We start from the raw sequence: 18,959 nt of genomic DNA, 5'->3' as shown, positions 1-18,959 counted from the left end.
TTATTTTCATAGAATATTTTGTCAAAATTTTATTTTCATAGAAAATTTTGTCAAAATTTTATTTTCATAGAAAATTTTGTCAAAATTTTATTTTCATAGAAAATTTTGTCAAAATTTTATTTTCATAGAAAATTTTGTCAAAAAATTTTTTTTTTGAAAATTTTGTCAATTTTTTTTTTATAGAAAATTGACAAAAATTTTTTTTTGATCAAATCTTGAGATTTTTTGAAACTTTCTAGAGAAATCCCAATTAAAAAAAAATTCTAGAAAAATCATTTTTCCTAGATTCAAATCGTACAGGGTTTTTTTTTTAGTGAAAACATTAATTGTAGTTACTTAAGACTTCTTAACACATTTTATTTAGATATACGTACATTAAATAAAGGTGAAATAATATGTTTACGAGTTATGTTAATCATTAGCTATTATACAAAATTCATTTGCTGATTGAATTATATTATCATTATTACTACTAACATTATAAAGGAAAAGGAACAATGAAGACTGATAGAAGTAGTTGAAAGAACTCAAAAATGTGTATAGGAAATCTCAAATTGTTGAAAGAAAAACTTGATAAAAACGCAATATTAACTTAAATTTGAAAAAAAAAATAGTTTAATCATTTATAAATATAGGCCAAGATGTCCTAAGAAGGTTTGCTCTGTTGCCATCAATGCTTTGAAACAATAAATAGGAGAATTTCACAAAAATATGTATAAAGAAGCAACTAATAAAACTGTCAGTCCTAAACAACTAAAAGGAATTCACAACGTCATTAATGGGGTGGGCCATGTTTACGATGATTATTTAACAAAGTCTGGATTCTCTTGAATTTTGTCGCCAAACTGCAGCTGGTTGTCAATGATTTGGAAAAGTTCCTGAGGTGCAGGAATACGACCCGTCTGCAGCTTTGACCACACTGGTACATCGTTAAGTGATATTTCAAAGGCACCCGATGACACCAACTGTTTAGCAGAACAACAAAACATCGCAAAGATAAAAAAATGCGTTATCATTGAAATTGTATAGATAACAAGTTTTGCCGGCACTCACCTGACCCTCCAGCATATTTCCCACAAAGAATATCATCATGCAAGCGTACAATTTGTTCTCCAGCAAATGTCGCCACCAGCTTGGAATGGGCTGGCCAAAGGAACCGAATATATCAAATGACGATACTATCACCACAATCAACAATATCTTAACGGCAAATATTAGCTTGGAGAAGTACATATTCATGCCGGGTGGATCGTAATTACCACCTGTGACAGTAATCTGCGGGTATTTCTCGGCTAAAATATTCACATAATCTTCGAAAGCTTTGCGGTAGCCACAGCTATAGCTGCAAGTGTAAAATAGAATATTGAAATAATAATGCGGTCACTTTCTCTCCCTACATAGGGTGGGTGATTGTGCAAAATGCAAATATTGTTATAAGGGACGTACCAATAAAAGAATGTCATTGTGGGACCCCCAACATTTTGTCCAAATTTCGTTGCAGGAATTTCTTTTTCGGCATGAGCATAGCCACTAATCGCCACAAAAGCTATGCATATGCAAAATACAAATGTTATATTATGAGCGCCAAATAAACCCATCTTTTCTTTAAACAATTTTATCATTAATTCTGCTCTTTAAAATTCTTTAATGCTGAATCTATTTGCTTTATCAAAAATAATATTTTTTATCGATTTATAAAATCTTTTATCGATAAAACGATAAGTTTTGTGAATGATGGCCCGTTTGCATTTTCAATTAGTCGAAGGAATGGGAGAATGAACGATTTATCTGCACGTCTTAATACATATATATACTAGGGGTGTTTTATTTGATCAGCGGATCAAAAAAAAAAAACACGTCGGCGAAACGCTGGAGGAAAATAGTCAAAAAAGTAGAACTCCGTTTATAGTGAGGAAAATGGCAAAAATAAATTTTAGTGGCAACGCTTGACATTATTGTCAGCATCATTTTTGTTTTAATGGTTTCAATTGCTCGATTTTCTTTTTGTTTTATTTATTTGCGAAAAAATAATAATAAAACCATAAGTGCAGATAAAAAACGGCTTTTGGTAAGAATATAAAAACAAATTCCGCTAGCGCTACTTTTCACCTATTTTCCACCAGCATTTCGCCGACGTTTTTTTTTATATAGAGTTTGACAGCATTCCATTTGAAAAGCTGAACATAATACTCAGCTTTAGTTTGTATGGATTAGCTATTCGGCTAATCATTTGAATGGCAAAACTAAAAGAGGAAGAACCCAACATATTTATTCAATGATTACACATTCTAGGATGGCGAAATTGCTTAGGATTTTTTGATATGTGATTATTTCGTCATGTGTCTCAGTACTGTCAACTTTGAAGTACAAAGCAATTAGCGGGGAGAGAGTTTTATTTATCCATGTGGTTTGGTGCTCTCGGCTTTTCACGTGAACAACTGTCAAACTCCATATAAAAAAGAGTATAAAATAAAAACATGTGAAATAAATATATGTATTTTTAGGCTAATAGCTTCAAAAGAGCACTGAAAAGCAATTAATACTAGTGTTATATGAAATTAGGAACCATAACACACACAAACAACGAAAAATGGAGCGAACTAGTAACATACACAAAACCAGAGTTGTACTAATCACTGATTTTGACAGATGGTGCATTCAACATTTTGTTGTTGGGCAACTGCCATTACCTGTAAATGAATATATCTTGCTACAACCTAGGCAAATTTATACAAGTTAAAGTCATTGGCCCAACAACAACGAAATCCTTGTATGGCGAAACATTTAGGTTAGGTTAGTTAGGAGTGGCAGTCCTTTACAGACTCACTTAGACATTTTTGAGTCCATTGTAATACCACAGTGCAAGGCTTCTGGCAGGAATCGAACCCACGTTCCCTGCACTGGTAATCCAAGCATTCTACCAACCCGGCTACCGGGGCTGTCAAAAACAAAACAATAGTGTCTCGTTTGTACAACAACCACAAATAATATGGTGCAATCTTCCATCTTGTCATCAAGCTGATCATACTTTTGCCAGTACACACAAAGAAATTTGTGTGCGTGTGTGTATACGTGTGCGTACATGAATCGAGAATATGCGAGAAAGAAGATAATAACATAGAGAATGGAGACAAAAATCTGTCATCTTAATACCGACAAACCTGACCAGCTGTTAACGGCCGTTCGCGCGAGACCACCTTTTTAAATCTGCCTTGCAGCTTTGCCTAGTCTACAACTTTGCCAATAAACACGAAGCCTAATATTCCGTTATGTCATGCAAAGTCTTGGACAAGTTTGAATCCTAGGCAAATGTATATATGGTAGACACTAGCCCAGCTGATAGAATTTTCCAATTTCAGAGTTTTTTTTAAAGTTTTTAACATTTTGTGTTTTTTTAATCTTTTTCATTGTTTTAATATCGAATTTGAACGCTTATAATGATAAATCTTCTAATATTGTGGGTGCTTCAAAAGATTATGCAAACAAAAACAGGAATGGAGATTTGTGTAGAGGTGGGAAATTGCGCCACCATCTACATAGGATAGTTAACTTCGTTGTTGTTAAGCTAGTAACTTAATCTTCTTAATTCTACCAAGTTTGAATCGTAATTAGTTTTGTACCTTAAAAAACGTTCTAAATTGCATTGCCTGCTAATCATCCTCATAAATGGGCCTACATTGAGCTTATAGCACATGTTGCAGTCGCGGACAATCAGCGGTTTCGAGTGAAGTACCAGCACGAAGAAGGACGGGTCAGTTCTTACTTAAATACTGATACCAATCAACTATATACATATGAAAAAAAAAATGTATTTATTAAATAATGTATGATCATTTTCTTTTGTTTTTAATGCTGTCTGCGTATGCGTAACACTAGAGAATTCAGAATATTACAAAAACAAATGCTATGCAAAAATGTTCATTTGAAAACAATCGTATCCAACATAGCACCCAAACACTGGACAATGTTGTTTTGCATCACCTTGTCGACCTTTTCTTCCAAATGACGTTTCGGGTCTTGTTTACCCACATTCTTAATGGCTAATTGTTCGGGTGTCATTTTCTCTTCATCTTCCAAGGACTAAAATAATATAAATGAAATGTATGAAATATCATTATCGCAGCAAACAAAAGCCATTAATAATACCTTGTTGTAGTTCTTGGCCAATTCTAGCATTTCCTGTACTGTGCTTTCATTAATTGAACTATGTTCGTTGTAGTCCTCCAGTGTGAGACCATCTTTCCACGACTTTTTGTGCAGATTCAATAACATTTTTTGCTCCAACTCATTTTTGCGGTAATTAATGCTTATGGAATAGTAATGACGATTCAAACCATGAATCAATGCTTGTACGGAGGGTTTTTGTAAATGGCCCAAATTTGAGGTTGTCTGGCGGGGCTCCTGGCCCAATACCAACATATTGGGGTTAATGAGACGGAAGGCATCAATAACGACTTTACCCTTGACAGATTGTATGGGATCTACGACAACGGCAACTGCCCTTTCCGACAAAGCTTCGAATGACTGTTGCGTATTGATATCGACACCGGACAACCAACAACCAAAGCCAGGATGTGAGTGATACCAACCCACCACCATTTCAGGTCGTCCTGTCTGTTTTAACATATCCAACATTTTAGCTTGGAACACAGGGTCTACAGCTTCCACGGAAACACCGGTACCAGTCTGAGGCATGGCGAATACATCAATAACCTGCACAGTATAATCATCCACAAATTCGCCCAACATCAAACCCATGACTTCCATGGGCACACCAGCACGACCATGCTTCAACATTTTCAATAAGGCCAGTGAGGAAATATAAACCTGTTCAGCAGTATCTACCACGGGAGCATCAGTTGGTGGAGCTGCTTGTGGCATAGCGCCACCCAAACGCAATAAACGATCCATATTTGTTGTGATAAAAAAATTTAATTTTGCTTTTTAAACGTATAGTCTAGGCTATCAATGCCTTTTTCACGGAAATGTGTAAAACTTTTTAACAAAATTGTTATTTGATGATATATTCTCAATATTCTCCTCTTTGTATACGGGAACACAACACAGCAGAAATTTGGTATTAATTTGACAGTTCTTGGCTTTTGCAAATGTGCAAGTAATCAACGCGACAGATGACAGCGTTGTTAACGTTTATCGTCGGGTGGCACCTAAACAAAAGCAGCGTCGCATTGGGGTTATCGAAAAAAATCTAAAATCGATTTTCGATTTTTGTATTGTTTAGTTTGCTGATGAGGCGTTAAAATTGAAGGCATTTCAAAGATTGTTTTGCAAGTTTTTATTAACTTTTAAAGTGATATTGGATTAAATTATAAATGTGAAAATAATATCGGAGAAGAGGGCGGCGGTATAGGCTGGCACATAGACGATCTTCCGGTGATTAGTAGACGGGATTTTTTGTCCATCGACGTTGACATTTAGATGCAAGAGGTTGACCGATGATTTCGGAAGGCAAAGTTTCACGCTACTATTTCTTATCAAGTTCTGCAGGTAAGTCATACATACATAGATATAAGAGATTATTTTCATGCCTAAGGTGGGAGTTTAGAAATCTAGAGTTAAAAATAGGATCAGAAAGTGATCAATGCTGTCCCGGCATGGGAAAGTAGTATACATTGCTGTCACGAGAAGCTTAGTTGCGAGACACAGGGCGCGTTCAAAGGTTGCTGATAGTGGAATGGTCCATACGAAGTAGCTGCAACGGCAATCGCGGACAATCAGTGGTATCGAGCGGAGAGTCTCAGTGAGAGGCCGGGCGGCACCGGCTCTTACACAAATACTTGGTGCTTGATATGACAAGGCGAGCTATTGGCGCCTTTAAATAACCAATGGCCACCTTCTTCTCGCGGCGATCGGTATTTTGGACCGAAGCGAGCTTGCTCACATAAGGAGCATGATAAGGATCGCCACCTCCACATGAAAATAACGGTATTTGGGAATAGAATACGAATATCCAACTGTGGGACCATGTATTGTTGTTGTTGTTGTTGTTGCAGTGCGTTGTACACCGAAGCGGCAGCCTTTGCCGATGAACGATTTCATCGGGTCAATCCGGTGCATACAACCGGCTGCCATGGGATTGAACATGTATTTGGGGCATCGCTCTTTGCCCAAAAACCCCCCAAAGGATAAAAAATTGCCGACCATGCCAATATATGGCTCAAATGAAAGGTATTTGAGATTGCATATAGCATGGTATTTTACTAAAAGCACTTTAATTGTCGAAAATAAATATGCAAAGGATAATTTTGTTCCATATAAAGTAAGAGAAGGCGTAGCGGAGCGGGCCCGGTACAGATAGTAACGTATATAGTTTAGAATTGTACATATTTTACATAGTCTTAATATAACCGACATTTTGGTTTAGTGGCACACAGTGTCATGGATACACAGAGTCTTCATACAGACCATTGCTTTGGTTTAAAGATACATGGTGTTTACCATAAAAAGTTTGCCCCGCTCAGCTCATTTATACTACATTTATACCATGGAGCAAAAAAACATTTTTTAATTCTTATCTAAATCAATTTTTGCCTAACTTGTTCTCTCTTTTTTCACGAAATTAAACAAATACTGGTTACAACTATTGGTATTGTCCCAATCCTAAAACAATTCATGCATAATAATTCATTTTGGCCTCAAAATATAAACGAGCGTGATTTAAACCCAGCTTAAATGTTAAAGCTTTTCATTTATTTTTCAGATAGCTTTACTAGGGAATAGCAAAAATACATCATGCTACTATCCAACTGCTCTACTCCGCCATGGGCCCAATATAACATGCCTAAACTTGGGTTAGAGTTGATGATGGTAGTGCTGATACTTGCAGAGCGTAACGTTTTTGTGTCTTTGTTGTGTATTTGGAGTTTGGTTTTCTGTTCAATGTAGAAATAGTGAAGGGAAATTATTTAAGATTTGGAAAAACGATAAACGCCATGGTTGCAGCGGATGTATAATTAAATTCTAGTTTGCACATGAGAGGGATAGGAGAGGGCAAGAGGAAGCAAAGAAAATTCTATTTTTTGAAGTGATGGGAAAAATTGTAATAGCTTTGGCAAAAGAGACATTTGTCTTTACGGTCGATAGTTTGGGCTCAATGCCTGGTATTTCAAAGTCAAGGTAAAGACCCCATATGGGGTTTATATGAGAGGTATGGCAGGTTATGGTTTGATTTAGGCTGTACTTGCAATGAGTACTGGGCATGGACGTAGTCAGGGACGGTCCTCGTGGCACTGGACCTATCGAAGGCATTCGACACGGTCAGACATGCCAAATTATTTGAGGACATCGCCAACACGTTCCTCCAGCCAGACCTGAAACAATGGATCGCGAATTATCTGTGTGGTCGATAGTCATTTGTGGAATTTAGGGATAAGAAGTCGAAGCACCGTAGAGTGAAACAGGGAGTTCTCCAAGGTGGCGTGATATCTCCGGCACTGTTTAACCTCCACCTATCCTCCATTCCACCCCCTCCAGACGGCATAGAGATCGTATCATATGCGGACGATTGTACGATCATGGCATCAGGCCCCCCACCCACTGATGACATCTGCGATAGATTGAACGTCAACCTCAACGAACTTGCCTCATATTTCGCTGCAAGAAATCTGAAGATATCCGCCACCAAATCTTCAGCCACATTGTTCACTACAAATACGCGTGAGGTGAATACTGAGCTGACCGTGATGGTCGATGGAGAAATGATTCTGACCATCAAGTGTCCCACCCATATTTGGCGTCACATTTGACAGCTCTTACACATTCTCCCCACATGCCACAGCAATCTGCGATAAAGTCAAAAGTAGAACAAGGTCCAAAAATCACTTGCTGGCAGCACTTGGGGTGCAGATAAAGAAACCTTGTTGACCACGTACAAAGCAATTGGCCGGTCTGTGGTAAGTTATGCTGCCCCAGTGTGGTCTCGTCAGGTATGTGACACGCAGAGGAATAATATTCAGATCTGTCAGAATGCCGCTCTTCGAACTGCGAAGTGCTGTCTCCTCAGCTCTCATGTGGACCACCTCCATCAGGAGACAAAGATTCTACCAGTGCGAAGACATAACTACATGCTGTCTAACCAATACCTTTTGGGCTGTTATCGCAGAGATCATCCAAATCATCTGCGCTATAAGAGAGAACCTCTCTTTTAGCGCGTAGACCGGCATATCAAGCAGGTCTAAACAACATTCCTGCAGACACGGTAGAAGATGCGATAAAGGGCTACCGGGTGAATGTAGTTCTTGGAGAACTACATTGCACCTGAAGAAATCGACCTCCCCCGGCAAACCAGAGTAGTTCTGGCTCAATTACGTTCCGGCAGATGCAGCCGCCTTAACTCCTACAGTGCAAGGATTGATGACGATGTGCAAGATGTATGTCCCGATTGTAACCAGGGACCGCACGATACACGCCACCTGTTTAACTGCCCGGCCAAACCCACTCTCTATATATAAAAAAGACGCGTGATTGACTGATTGGTTGACTGACTGATCAACGCCCATACCAAACGTCTAAAGCTAGAGTCATGAAATTTGGCACGAATGTGGGTCTTAGGTCGTAGGCAGCGATAAGATGATATTCGTACGTTTAGGTACTAAAATGTACGAAATGGTTATGTTTTACCCAGCGCGAACGGATGGGGCTGGAATTATGATTTTAGGCCCAAACTAAAGAGCGTCTGAAAAAATAAAGTTTTGTTGACAAAAATTTCCCAAAATAGTACCGGAAGTGAAAAATGTGATAGTACCTCAATTGGTACTTTTTGGTACCATGTTTGTTAATTGAGCTAGAGCAATGAATTTTGAAATTTAGCCAAAAAGAGTTTTTGGACATTTAGAAACAAAAAAGTACCAAAAAAGGTACGAAATAGGTGAACTTTGCATAGGGCGAACGGGTAGAGCTAGAACTTCGAAATTTGGCTTAAATGATTGTTGTTGCGAAATAAAGGGGGTAGATAGAAAAAATATGAAAAATAGTAATGGAAACGGAAGAAACGTAGGTTTAGTACTAAAAACTAAAACGTACAATATGGCACCTTCTTTACGGATAGAGCTATAGCTCTGAAATTTGGAATACAGTTATATCTAGGCACTATGTACCGAGCTACTATTCGTTGATATTCATTCATTTTGGTACTAAAACATACAAAGTGATACTAGACTGAGCTACAACTGTGAAATTAAGGATACAGGCACATCTTGGCAGTATTTTACGGATAAATAGGAGTTTGTTTTGGAAATTTGAACATTTAGGTACTAAAACGTGCAAAATGGTACATTATTTACGGATTGAGCTAAAGATCTCAAAATTGAGGAGCTAAAGAACTCAAAATTGCTATACAGTTACACTTTGACAGTATTTGTCGGCCGACTAGGTTTTTTTTATTTCGTACATTTAGGCACTAAAACTTTCAAAATTTTCTTTCTTTACGGATAACGCTAAAGCTATTAAAGTTGCGATACAGTTACACCTTGATATAGGGTGTACCATCGGGGGTAGCGAAGCGACCAGTGCAAAATTTATATTGACGTAGAAATTTTTAAAATATTTTGAGTTTAAGAATTAAAAAAAAACTTTTTATTTCCTAAGCCCCTACAATAAAAAAATCTTTTTCTTAGTATTTTATGGCCATTTAGCGAAGAAAGCTGGATTTAATGATTTTGGCATAAAATAGAACCTGCTGTCAAAAGAAGTAGGATTATTGCCATACATCTATTTTTTGTAAAAACTATCAAATACAACGAGACTTTAAACGGATTCAGAAATCTCACTCCTAAGAATTTTGAGAAATTTTTTCGTTTGATTTTTGGAATGTAAAAAATTGCCAATTTTTGGCAAGCCAATTTTCCCCCAAAACATGACGGGAAATATTGTTGTAACTGGTTTGGGTCGTCTACTTTTCGTCAATCTAAATTTCATTACAGTACCTCTTTCCTAACTCGAGCTAGAATTCTTAAAAGGCGTCTCTATGCTTGGGTATTTTTCGTCGTTAATGCCAACCTGAGCACACTGAGCAGCAGCAAAGGCCGTTGCCGTTGTCTGGCGTTCGATTAATACCACTTCCAAAAGATATTTGAACTGTGTTGGCAATCAGTGTAAAATTCAGCTCAGAGTTTGTGACCAAATGTCACCTCCGATGTGTCAGTTCCTGCACCCAATAGCTACCACAGTTTTCAAAAAAAAAAAAAAAAAATGTATCTTTACCAATTTCATAGTAATAAGAATTTCGGCAAATTCCGATTTTCAAAAAATGTTGGAACCCCCCCCCCCCAAATGAAATCTTGGCTACGTCCCTGGTAATGGGAATCATAACATAACTTAGCATGGAAATTTTAAATATGTTAAGAAAAAGTCAAATCGGCAGATACGTTGTTATGGGAGCTATATTTAAACAGGGACTGATTTGGCTCATTTCCTATTCCAACTGACATATAATAAATAATAAACATTTTTCTTGCCAAATTGGAAGGGGTTAGGTTTACTTACGGAAGATACGGTGTTTATGACAGACGGACGGATATTACACTCTAAACGGTCGTGCATCAATATTTTAAGTTTTTACAAAAGGAATAACGTATTTAGAACAAAAAAAAGGAGATGGATTTCAAATAAGTTGATAAAAAAATCTAGGATCTGTGGGTGTCATGGAAATTAAGTTCATTGCAAACAACAACCTGCTCATTTTTAAAACATGTTCCCTTTGCCTTCTCTTCTAGGGGATTCACTGCAAACATACGAAAGAGCCTACTTGTTATTTCATTGAAACAGACGCTGTGAACTCCATTTAGCCATGACAACCGCCAGTTTATTATACCCTACACCACTACTGTGGTACAGAGTATTATAACTTAGAGCATTTGTTTGTAACACCCAGAAGATAGAGATAGACCCATTGATAAGTATACCGATCGACTCAGAATCATTTTCTGATTCGATATAGCCATGTCCGTCTGTCTGTCCATGTTAGTTTGTGTTCAAACTACAGGTCGCAATTTTCATCCAATCGTCTTCAAATTTGGTACAGACATGTTTTTTTGGCCTAGAGACGAAGCCTATTGAAATTGGGAAAATCGGTTCAGATTTGGATATAGCTCCCATATATATGTTCTTCCGATTTGCAGTAATAAGTAATAATGCAATGAAATGGTCATTTGCTAATAGATTCTCTCGAAATTTGGCAGGAGAAATTTTCTTATGATTATCGACATTACTGATGAATTTCATTGAAATCGGTTCAGATTTAGATATAGCTCCCATATATATGTTCGTCCGACTTGCAGTAATAATGAAATAAAATGGTCATTTGTTAACAGATTCTCTCAAAATTTGGCAGTAGGAATTTTCTTATGATTATCGGCATTAATGATGAATTTCATGGAAATCGGTTCAGATTTAGATATAGCTCCCATATATATGTTCGTCCGATTTGCAGTAATAATGCAATAAAAAGGTTATTTGTTAACCGATTCTTTTGAAATTTGGTACGAAGGATTTTCTCTTAAATCTCGACATTACTGGTGAATTTCATGGAAATGGGTACAGATTTAGATATAGCTCTCATATATATATATAGTCCGATTTTCACTCCTAGAGCCACTGCAAGCGTATTTATTGACCATTTTTCCCAAAAATTCGCACAACGCTTTCCTTGACGACTTTTACAAAATACATAAAGTTTTCTCGAAATCGGTTCGGATTTAGATATAGCTCCCATATATATGTTCGTCCGATTTGCAGTAATAATGCAATAAAATGGTAATTTGTTAACCGATTCTCTTGAAATTTAGCAGGAAGAATTTTTTTATGACTTTCGACATTACTGGTGAATTTCATAGAAATCGGTTCAGATTTAGATATAGCTGCCATATATATATTTCGCCCGATTTTCACTTTTATGGTTACTGCAGTGGCATTAATTATCTTCCCAAAATTTTGTGCATCGCTTTCCCCAACGACTACTACAATATCTGAGAAGGTTGCTCGAAATCGGTTCAGATTTCGATATAGCTCCCATATATATGTTCGTCCGATTTGCAGCAATAATGCAATAATATGTTAATTTGTTAACCGCTTCCCTTAAAATTTGGTAGGAAAGATTTTCTCTTGACTCTCGACAACACTGGTGAATTTCATAGAAATCGGTTCAGATTTAGATATAAATAGCTGTTATATAAAAATTTCTATAGGAAATTTTGACAAAATTTCCTATAGAAATGAAATTTTGCCAAAATTTCCTATTGAAATAACTTTTTAACAAAATTTCCTATAGAAACGAAATTTTTACAAAATTTCCTATAGAAATGAAATTTCGACAAAATTTCCTACAGAAATGAAATTTTGACAAAATTTCTTATAGAAATGCAATTTTGACAAAATTTCCTATAGAAATGAAATTTTGACAAAATTTCCTATAGAAATGAAATTTTGACAAAATTTTGACAAAATTTCCTATAGAAATGAAATTTTGACAAAATTTTGACAAAATTTCCTATAGAAATGAAATTTTGACAAAATTTCCTATAGAAATGAAATTTTGACAAAATTTCCTATAGAAATGAAATTTTGACAAAATTTCCTATAGAAATGAAATTTTGACAAAATTTCCTATAGAAATGAAATTTTGACAAAATTTCCTATAGAAATGAAATTTTGGCAAAATTTCCTATAGAAATGAAATTTTGACAAAATTTCCTATAGAAATGAAATTTTGATAAAATTTACTATAAAAATGAAATTTTGACAAAATTTACTAGAGAAATGAAATTTTGACAAAATTTACTATAGAAATGAAATTTTGACAAAATTTACTATAGAAATGAAATTTTGACAAAATTACCTTTACAAATGAAATTTAGAAAAAAAATTCTATAGAAATGAAATTTTGACAAAATTTCCTACAGAAATGAAATTTTGACAAAATTTTCTATAGAAATGAAATTTTGACAAAATTTCCTATAGAAATGAAATTTTGCCAAAATTTCCTATTGAAATAACTTTTTAACAAAATTTCCTATAGAAACGAAATTTTGACAAAATTTCCTATAGAAATGAAATTTTGCCAAAATTTTCTATGGAAATGAAATTTTTACAACATTTTCTATGGAAATGAAATTTTGACAAAATTTCCTATAGAAATGAAATTTTGACAAAATTTACTATAAAAATGAAATTTTGACAAAATTTACTAGAGAAATGAAATTTTGACAAAATTTACTATAAAAATGAAATTTTGACAAAATTTACTATAGAAATGAAATTTTGACAAAATTACCTTTACAAATTAAATTTAGAAAAAAAAATCTATAGAAATGAAATTTTGACAAAAATTCCTATAGAAATGAAATTTTGACAAAATTTCCTATAGAAATGAAATTTTGACAAAATTTCCTATAGAAATGAAATTTTGACAAAATTTCCTATAGTAATGAAATTTTGACAAAATTACCTATAGAAATGAAATTTTGACAAAATTACCTTTAGAAATGAAATTTTGACAAAATTACCTTTAGAAATGAAATTTTGACAAAATTTCCTACAGAAATGAAATTTTGACAAAATTTCCTATAGAAATGAAATTTTGACAAAATTTCCTATAGAAATGAAATTTTGATAAAATTTCCTATAGAAATGAAATTTTGACATTTTCTATAAAACTGAAATTTTGACAAAATTTCCTATAGAAATAAAATTTTGACAAAATTTCCTATAGAAATGAAATTTTGACAAAATTTCCTATAGAAATGAAATTTTGACAAAATTTCCTATAGAAATGAAATTTTGACAAAATTTCCTATAGAAATGAAATTTTGACAAAATTTCCTATAGAAATGAAATTTTGACAAAATTTCCTATAGAAATGAAATTTTGGCAAAATTTCCTATAGAAATGAAATTTTGACAAAATTTCCTATAGAAATGAAATTTTGATAAAATTTACTATAAAAATGAAATTTTGACAAAATTTACTAGAGAAATGAAATTTTGACAAAATTTACTATAGAAATGAAATTTTGACAAAATTTACTATAGAAATGAAATTTTGACAAAATTACCTTTACAAATGAAATTTAGAAAAAAAATTCTATAGAAATGAAATTTTGACAAAATTTCCTACAGAAATGAAATTTTGACAAAATTTTCTATAGAAATGAAATTTTGACAAAATTTCCTATAGAAATGAAATTTTGCCAAAATTTCCTATTGAAATAACTTTTTAACAAAATTTCCTATAGAAACGAAATTTTGACAAAATTTCCTATAGAAATGAAATTTTGCCAAAATTTTCTATGGAAATGAAATTTTTACAACATTTTCTATGGAAATGAAATTTTGACAAAATTTCCTATAGAAATGAAATTTTGACAAAATTTACTATAAAAATGAAATTTTGACAAAATTTACTAGAGAAATGAAATTTTGACAAAATTTACTATAAAAATGAAATTTTGACAAAATTTACTATAGAAATGAAATTTTGACAAAATTACCTTTACAAATTAAATTTAGAAAAAAAAATCTATAGAAATGAAATTTTGACAAAAATTCCTATAGAAATGAAATTTTGACAAAATTTCCTATAGAAATGAAATTTTGACAAAATTTCCTATAGAAATGAAATTTTGACAAAATTTCCTATAGTAATGAAATTTTGACAAAATTACCTATAGAAATGAAATTTTGACAAAATTACCTTTAGAAATGAAATTTTGACAAAATTACCTTTAGAAATGAAATTTTGACAAAATTTCCTACAGAAATGAAATTTTGACAAAATTTCCTATAGAAATGAAATTTTGACAAAATTTCCTATAGAAATGAAATTTTGATAAAATTTCCTATAGAAATGAAATTTTGACATTTTCTATAAAACTGAAATTTTGACAAAATTTCCTATAGAAATAAAATTTTGACAAAATTTCCTATAGAAATGAAATTTTGACAAAATTTCCTATAGAAATGAAATTTTTACAAAATTTTCAATAGAAATGAAATTTTTACAAAATTTTCAATAGAAATGAAATTTTGACAAAATTTCCTATAGAAATGAAATTTTGATAAAATTTTCTATAGAAATGAATTTTTGACAAAATTTCCTATAGAAATGAAAATTTTGACAAAATTTCCTGTAGAAATGAAATTTAGAAAAATATTTCTATAGAAATGAAATTTTAACAAAATTTCCTGTAGAAATGAAATTTTGACAAAATTTTCTATGGAAGTGAAATGTTGACAAAATATTCTGTTGTAATAAACTTTTAACAAAATTTTCTAGGAAAGGTAATTTTGACAAAATTTCACACAGAAATACAGTTTTGAAGGAAAGCAAACTTCGACTTTTCCCATAGAACAGACATTTAATAAAAAATGCTATAGAATTTTCAAAATTCTACTTCTAAAGGAAAAATTTTCAAAACTTCATTTTTGTAGGAAAAATTGTCAAAATTTCATTTCTATATGCAATGTCGTCAAAATAAAATTTTTTCGAGAAATTTTGTCAAAATTTCTTTTCTGTAGGAAATTTGGTAAATATTTCATTTCTACAGGAAATTTTGTCAACATTTAATTTCCATAAGAAATTTTGTAAAAAATTTAAAATTTTCTCCTCTTATCATTCTAGACTTATATATGTACTTCTCTATATATATATTGACCCCCTGTCTAATAGTGGGAGATATATATTAATTTCGACTAAGTTAAATAACTGCCATTTCTTCAAGGTATGTTATTTTCTCATGTGAATTTAGTATTTCTTTTTTTTTGTAACACAACAATGCTCTCCTTACTGTTGTTGCATTTTTATAAATAGCAAATACTTTGACTCTGTGGGATTTTAGCCACATTTTTCTCATGTTCTGCAAAAGAATTGAAAAAAAAAACATGCCTATGAAGAGCCATCAACATCATCAACGTCATTTATGCTAGCAGACAATGTTTGACCGGCCTCCTAACAGTTCATCTGTTAGTCGTTTGGTCGGCTGGTCGGCCGGTTCACTCCAAGCCAAGTGATGAAGTGCTCATTAGAGCTTCACTCGCTCACTTTAATTCAACTCTAAACTTTGTTATTGTTTTAATGGTTTATAATAATTTTTATTACGGTTTTAGTTTTATTTTTTTTCTGCCTATTTCCATTACCACTCTTGTGGGGACGGGAGGGAAGGGGGCTATGTTTGAATATTTCGTTTGTTTTTCCCCACCATCCATTATTCATTTGTTTCTTTAGACTTATTGTTGCGACTGTTTTATGGTGGTTATTGTTGTTGTTTCTGGTGGTGGTAAAACGCTCAAATGCTAAAAGCGATTGTGGCAAAGTTTCAGTTGCATTTTGTTTGTTGTTCAAGTTGTGCGCTGCTTTTTGCTTTGTTTTGGTTTGTTGTTATTTTTTCTACTTTTTGGTAGTATTATCATTGAAAAAAATTTAAAAAAAAATCCAAAAAAAAGAAATCATCTTAAAAACGAATTTCGACACGCAATGAAATTTTGTGGTTTTGAGAGCAATTATTAAAAAAATTTTGTTATAGAACTTAAAAAAAAACAATAGTCAAAAACTTTTTTGTATTTAAAAAAACAAAATTTAAAATCTGTGACGCTTATATGTTGACTCAAATCTAAAAAACATAATTTTAACATAAAATTTAAAATTATTTGTTTAAAATATATATTTTATTATGATCTCTTGCACAAACGATAATTGGTGATTTTAAGTGACCCAAAAAACTACTACACTCTAGAAACAGCCACCTTAATAAACATTCCGAAATTCGAGGTAAGTTACCAGGGAACTTTGAAATTCGAAACATTCGATAGTTCGTTCCTCTCACAAAATCACAAGTGTTCTAAATCATGAAAATGTCTCAGTTACTCTTTAAAGACAAAAACTAAAAAAGTGTAATGTTAGGTCTGTGGATAAGAACTAGTTCGTGCATGTGCTCAAGAAGTCAAATCAAGAGATTGAGAGAGAGTTATGTGCGGTTATAGACCGATTCAGACCAAGCTTTGCATGAATCTTGCAAGTCATAGTAGAAGTCAAATTTTGCAAAATTTCAGTCAAATCAGATAAGAAATGCCCCACTCATGGGTCCCAAGAAGTATAATCGGGAGATCGGTGTATATGCCATATACTCGTCAACGGATTCCTACTATACTTGGCATGGTTGTTGAAAGTCGAAGTTGTAGTCATTGTGCAAAATTTCAGTTGAATCTTTAAGAATAGCGTCTTCTAGAGGCTCAAGAAGAACAATCGGTAGATCGTTGAATTTGGGAGTTATATCAAGTTATAGACTAATTCAGACCACGCATGACACGTATATTGGACAAATCTGATAGAAAATGAGGCCTCATGGTTCTCAAGATCAAGAGAACGATGTATATGGGATATAAACGGATTCAGACCATACTTGGAAGTTGAAGTCACAGTTAAAAATAAGAACTATCTGTGATAGTTAAGATATCTTTATTTCTTCGATCGCTATCGTGATTTCCACAGACGGACGGACATGGTTAGATCGACTCAGAATGTCAAGACGAACGAAAATATAAATATACTAGCATCCCGGTGGTCCGCTTCGCTATTCCCCTTATTTAAACCCCCTTTATAGAGTAGTACTTCCAAAAACCGGAGTGACTGCATCGGTTTTTGGAAGTACTACTCTATAAAGGGGGTTTAAATAAGGGGAATAGCGAAGCGGACCACCGGGATGCTAGTATATTTATATTTTCGTTCGTATATAAGATTATATATATATATATATATATATATATATAAGATTATGAAGTTTTGTAATAATTGCGAATAAAATTTCAAAAATCTTACCCCTTCTGTAAAGAAAGTATCAAGTAGTACTAAGATACATGGTGAAAAAATTAATAAGTCGCCCTATATATTGGGTTGCCCAAAAAGTAATTGCGGATTTTTCATATAGTCGGGGTTGACAAATTTTTTCACAGCTTGTGACTCTGTAATTGCATTCTTTCTTCTGTCAGTTATCAGCTGTTACTTTTAGCTTGCTTTAGAAAAAAAGTGTAAAAAAAGTAGATTTGATTAAAGTTTATTCTAAGTATTATTAAAAATGCATTTACTTTCTTTTAAAAAATCCGCAATTACTTTTTGGGCAACCCAATATATTGTCAAATGAATCCCAATTTTAAGCGCTTTAACTCAACTCGTAAACAAAGTACCACTTTGTATGTTTTAGTACCCAAATGAAACAAGTAAAACGTGTTAAGTTCGGGCGAGCCGAATTTTATATACCATCCACCATGGATCGCATATGTCGAATTCTTTTCCCGATATCTCTTATTAGGCAAACAAAGGATAAAATAAAAAAAATTGCTATGCTATTGAAGATATATCAAGTTATGGTCCCATTCGGATTATGTAAAATTTCAGCCTATTCTAATAAGAATTCCGCCCTTTAGGGGCTCAAGAAGTAAAATAGGGTGATCGGTTTATATGTGAGCTGTATCAGGCTATATACCGCTTCAGACCATATTTGACACGTATGTTGAAGGTCATGGAAGAAGCCGTTGTACACAATTTCAGCCAAATTGGATAATACTTGAGCCCTCTAGAGGCTCAAGAAGACAAGATCCCAGAACGGTTTATATGGCAGCTATATCAGGTTATGGACAGATTTGAATCATATTTGGCACAGTTTTTGAAAGTCATAACAAAATACGTCATGCAAAATTTCATTCAAATGGAATAAGAATTGCGCTCTGTAGTGGCTCAAGAAGTTAAGATACAAGATCGGTTTATATGGCAGCTATATCAGGTTATAGACCAATTTTAACCATACTTAGTGCAGTAGTAGAAAGTCGTAACAAACCACTTCATGCTAAATTTCAGCCAAATCGGATAATATTTGCGCCCTCTAGAGGTTCAAGAAGTCAAGACCCCAGAACGGTTTATATGATAGCTATATCAGGTTATAGATCAATTTCAAC

At 33.4% G+C, this 18,959-nt stretch overlaps 2 protein-coding genes across 2 annotated transcripts; both read right to left on the bottom strand.

The window, feature by feature from the left end:
* Window positions 1-592: 592 nt before the first annotated feature.
* On the bottom strand, window positions 593-1,679 carry LOC106087248 (thioredoxin reductase-like selenoprotein T homolog CG3887). Its single transcript, XM_013252222.2, has 3 exons — window positions 1,447-1,679; window positions 1,054-1,342; window positions 593-965 (listed from the first exon to the last, which is right to left on the bottom strand). The coding sequence occupies exons 1-3, from the start codon at window positions 1,620-1,622 to the stop codon at window positions 804-806; spliced, it is 627 nt and encodes a 208-aa protein (XP_013107676.1). The 5' UTR covers window positions 1,623-1,679; the 3' UTR covers window positions 593-803.
* Window positions 1,680-3,811: 2,132 nt separating this feature from the next.
* LOC106087245 (26S proteasome non-ATPase regulatory subunit 14) lies at window positions 3,812-5,133 on the bottom strand. The gene is made up of 2 exons (XM_013252220.2): window positions 4,147-5,133; window positions 3,812-4,080 (listed from the first exon to the last, which is right to left on the bottom strand). Exons 1-2 carry the CDS (start codon window positions 4,909-4,911, stop codon window positions 3,919-3,921), a joined length of 927 nt encoding a protein of 308 aa, XP_013107674.1. The 5' UTR covers window positions 4,912-5,133; the 3' UTR covers window positions 3,812-3,918.
* Window positions 5,134-18,959: the final 13,826 nt, after the last annotated feature.

Source organism: Stomoxys calcitrans, chromosome 3 (genome assembly GCF_963082655.1).
Source record: "Stomoxys calcitrans chromosome 3, idStoCalc2.1, whole genome shotgun sequence".
Classification (NCBI taxonomy): domain Eukaryota; kingdom Metazoa; phylum Arthropoda; class Insecta; order Diptera; family Muscidae; genus Stomoxys; species Stomoxys calcitrans.
Note: the sequence above shows the minus strand (reverse complement) of the source record. Positions and strands in the feature narration are given on the sequence as shown.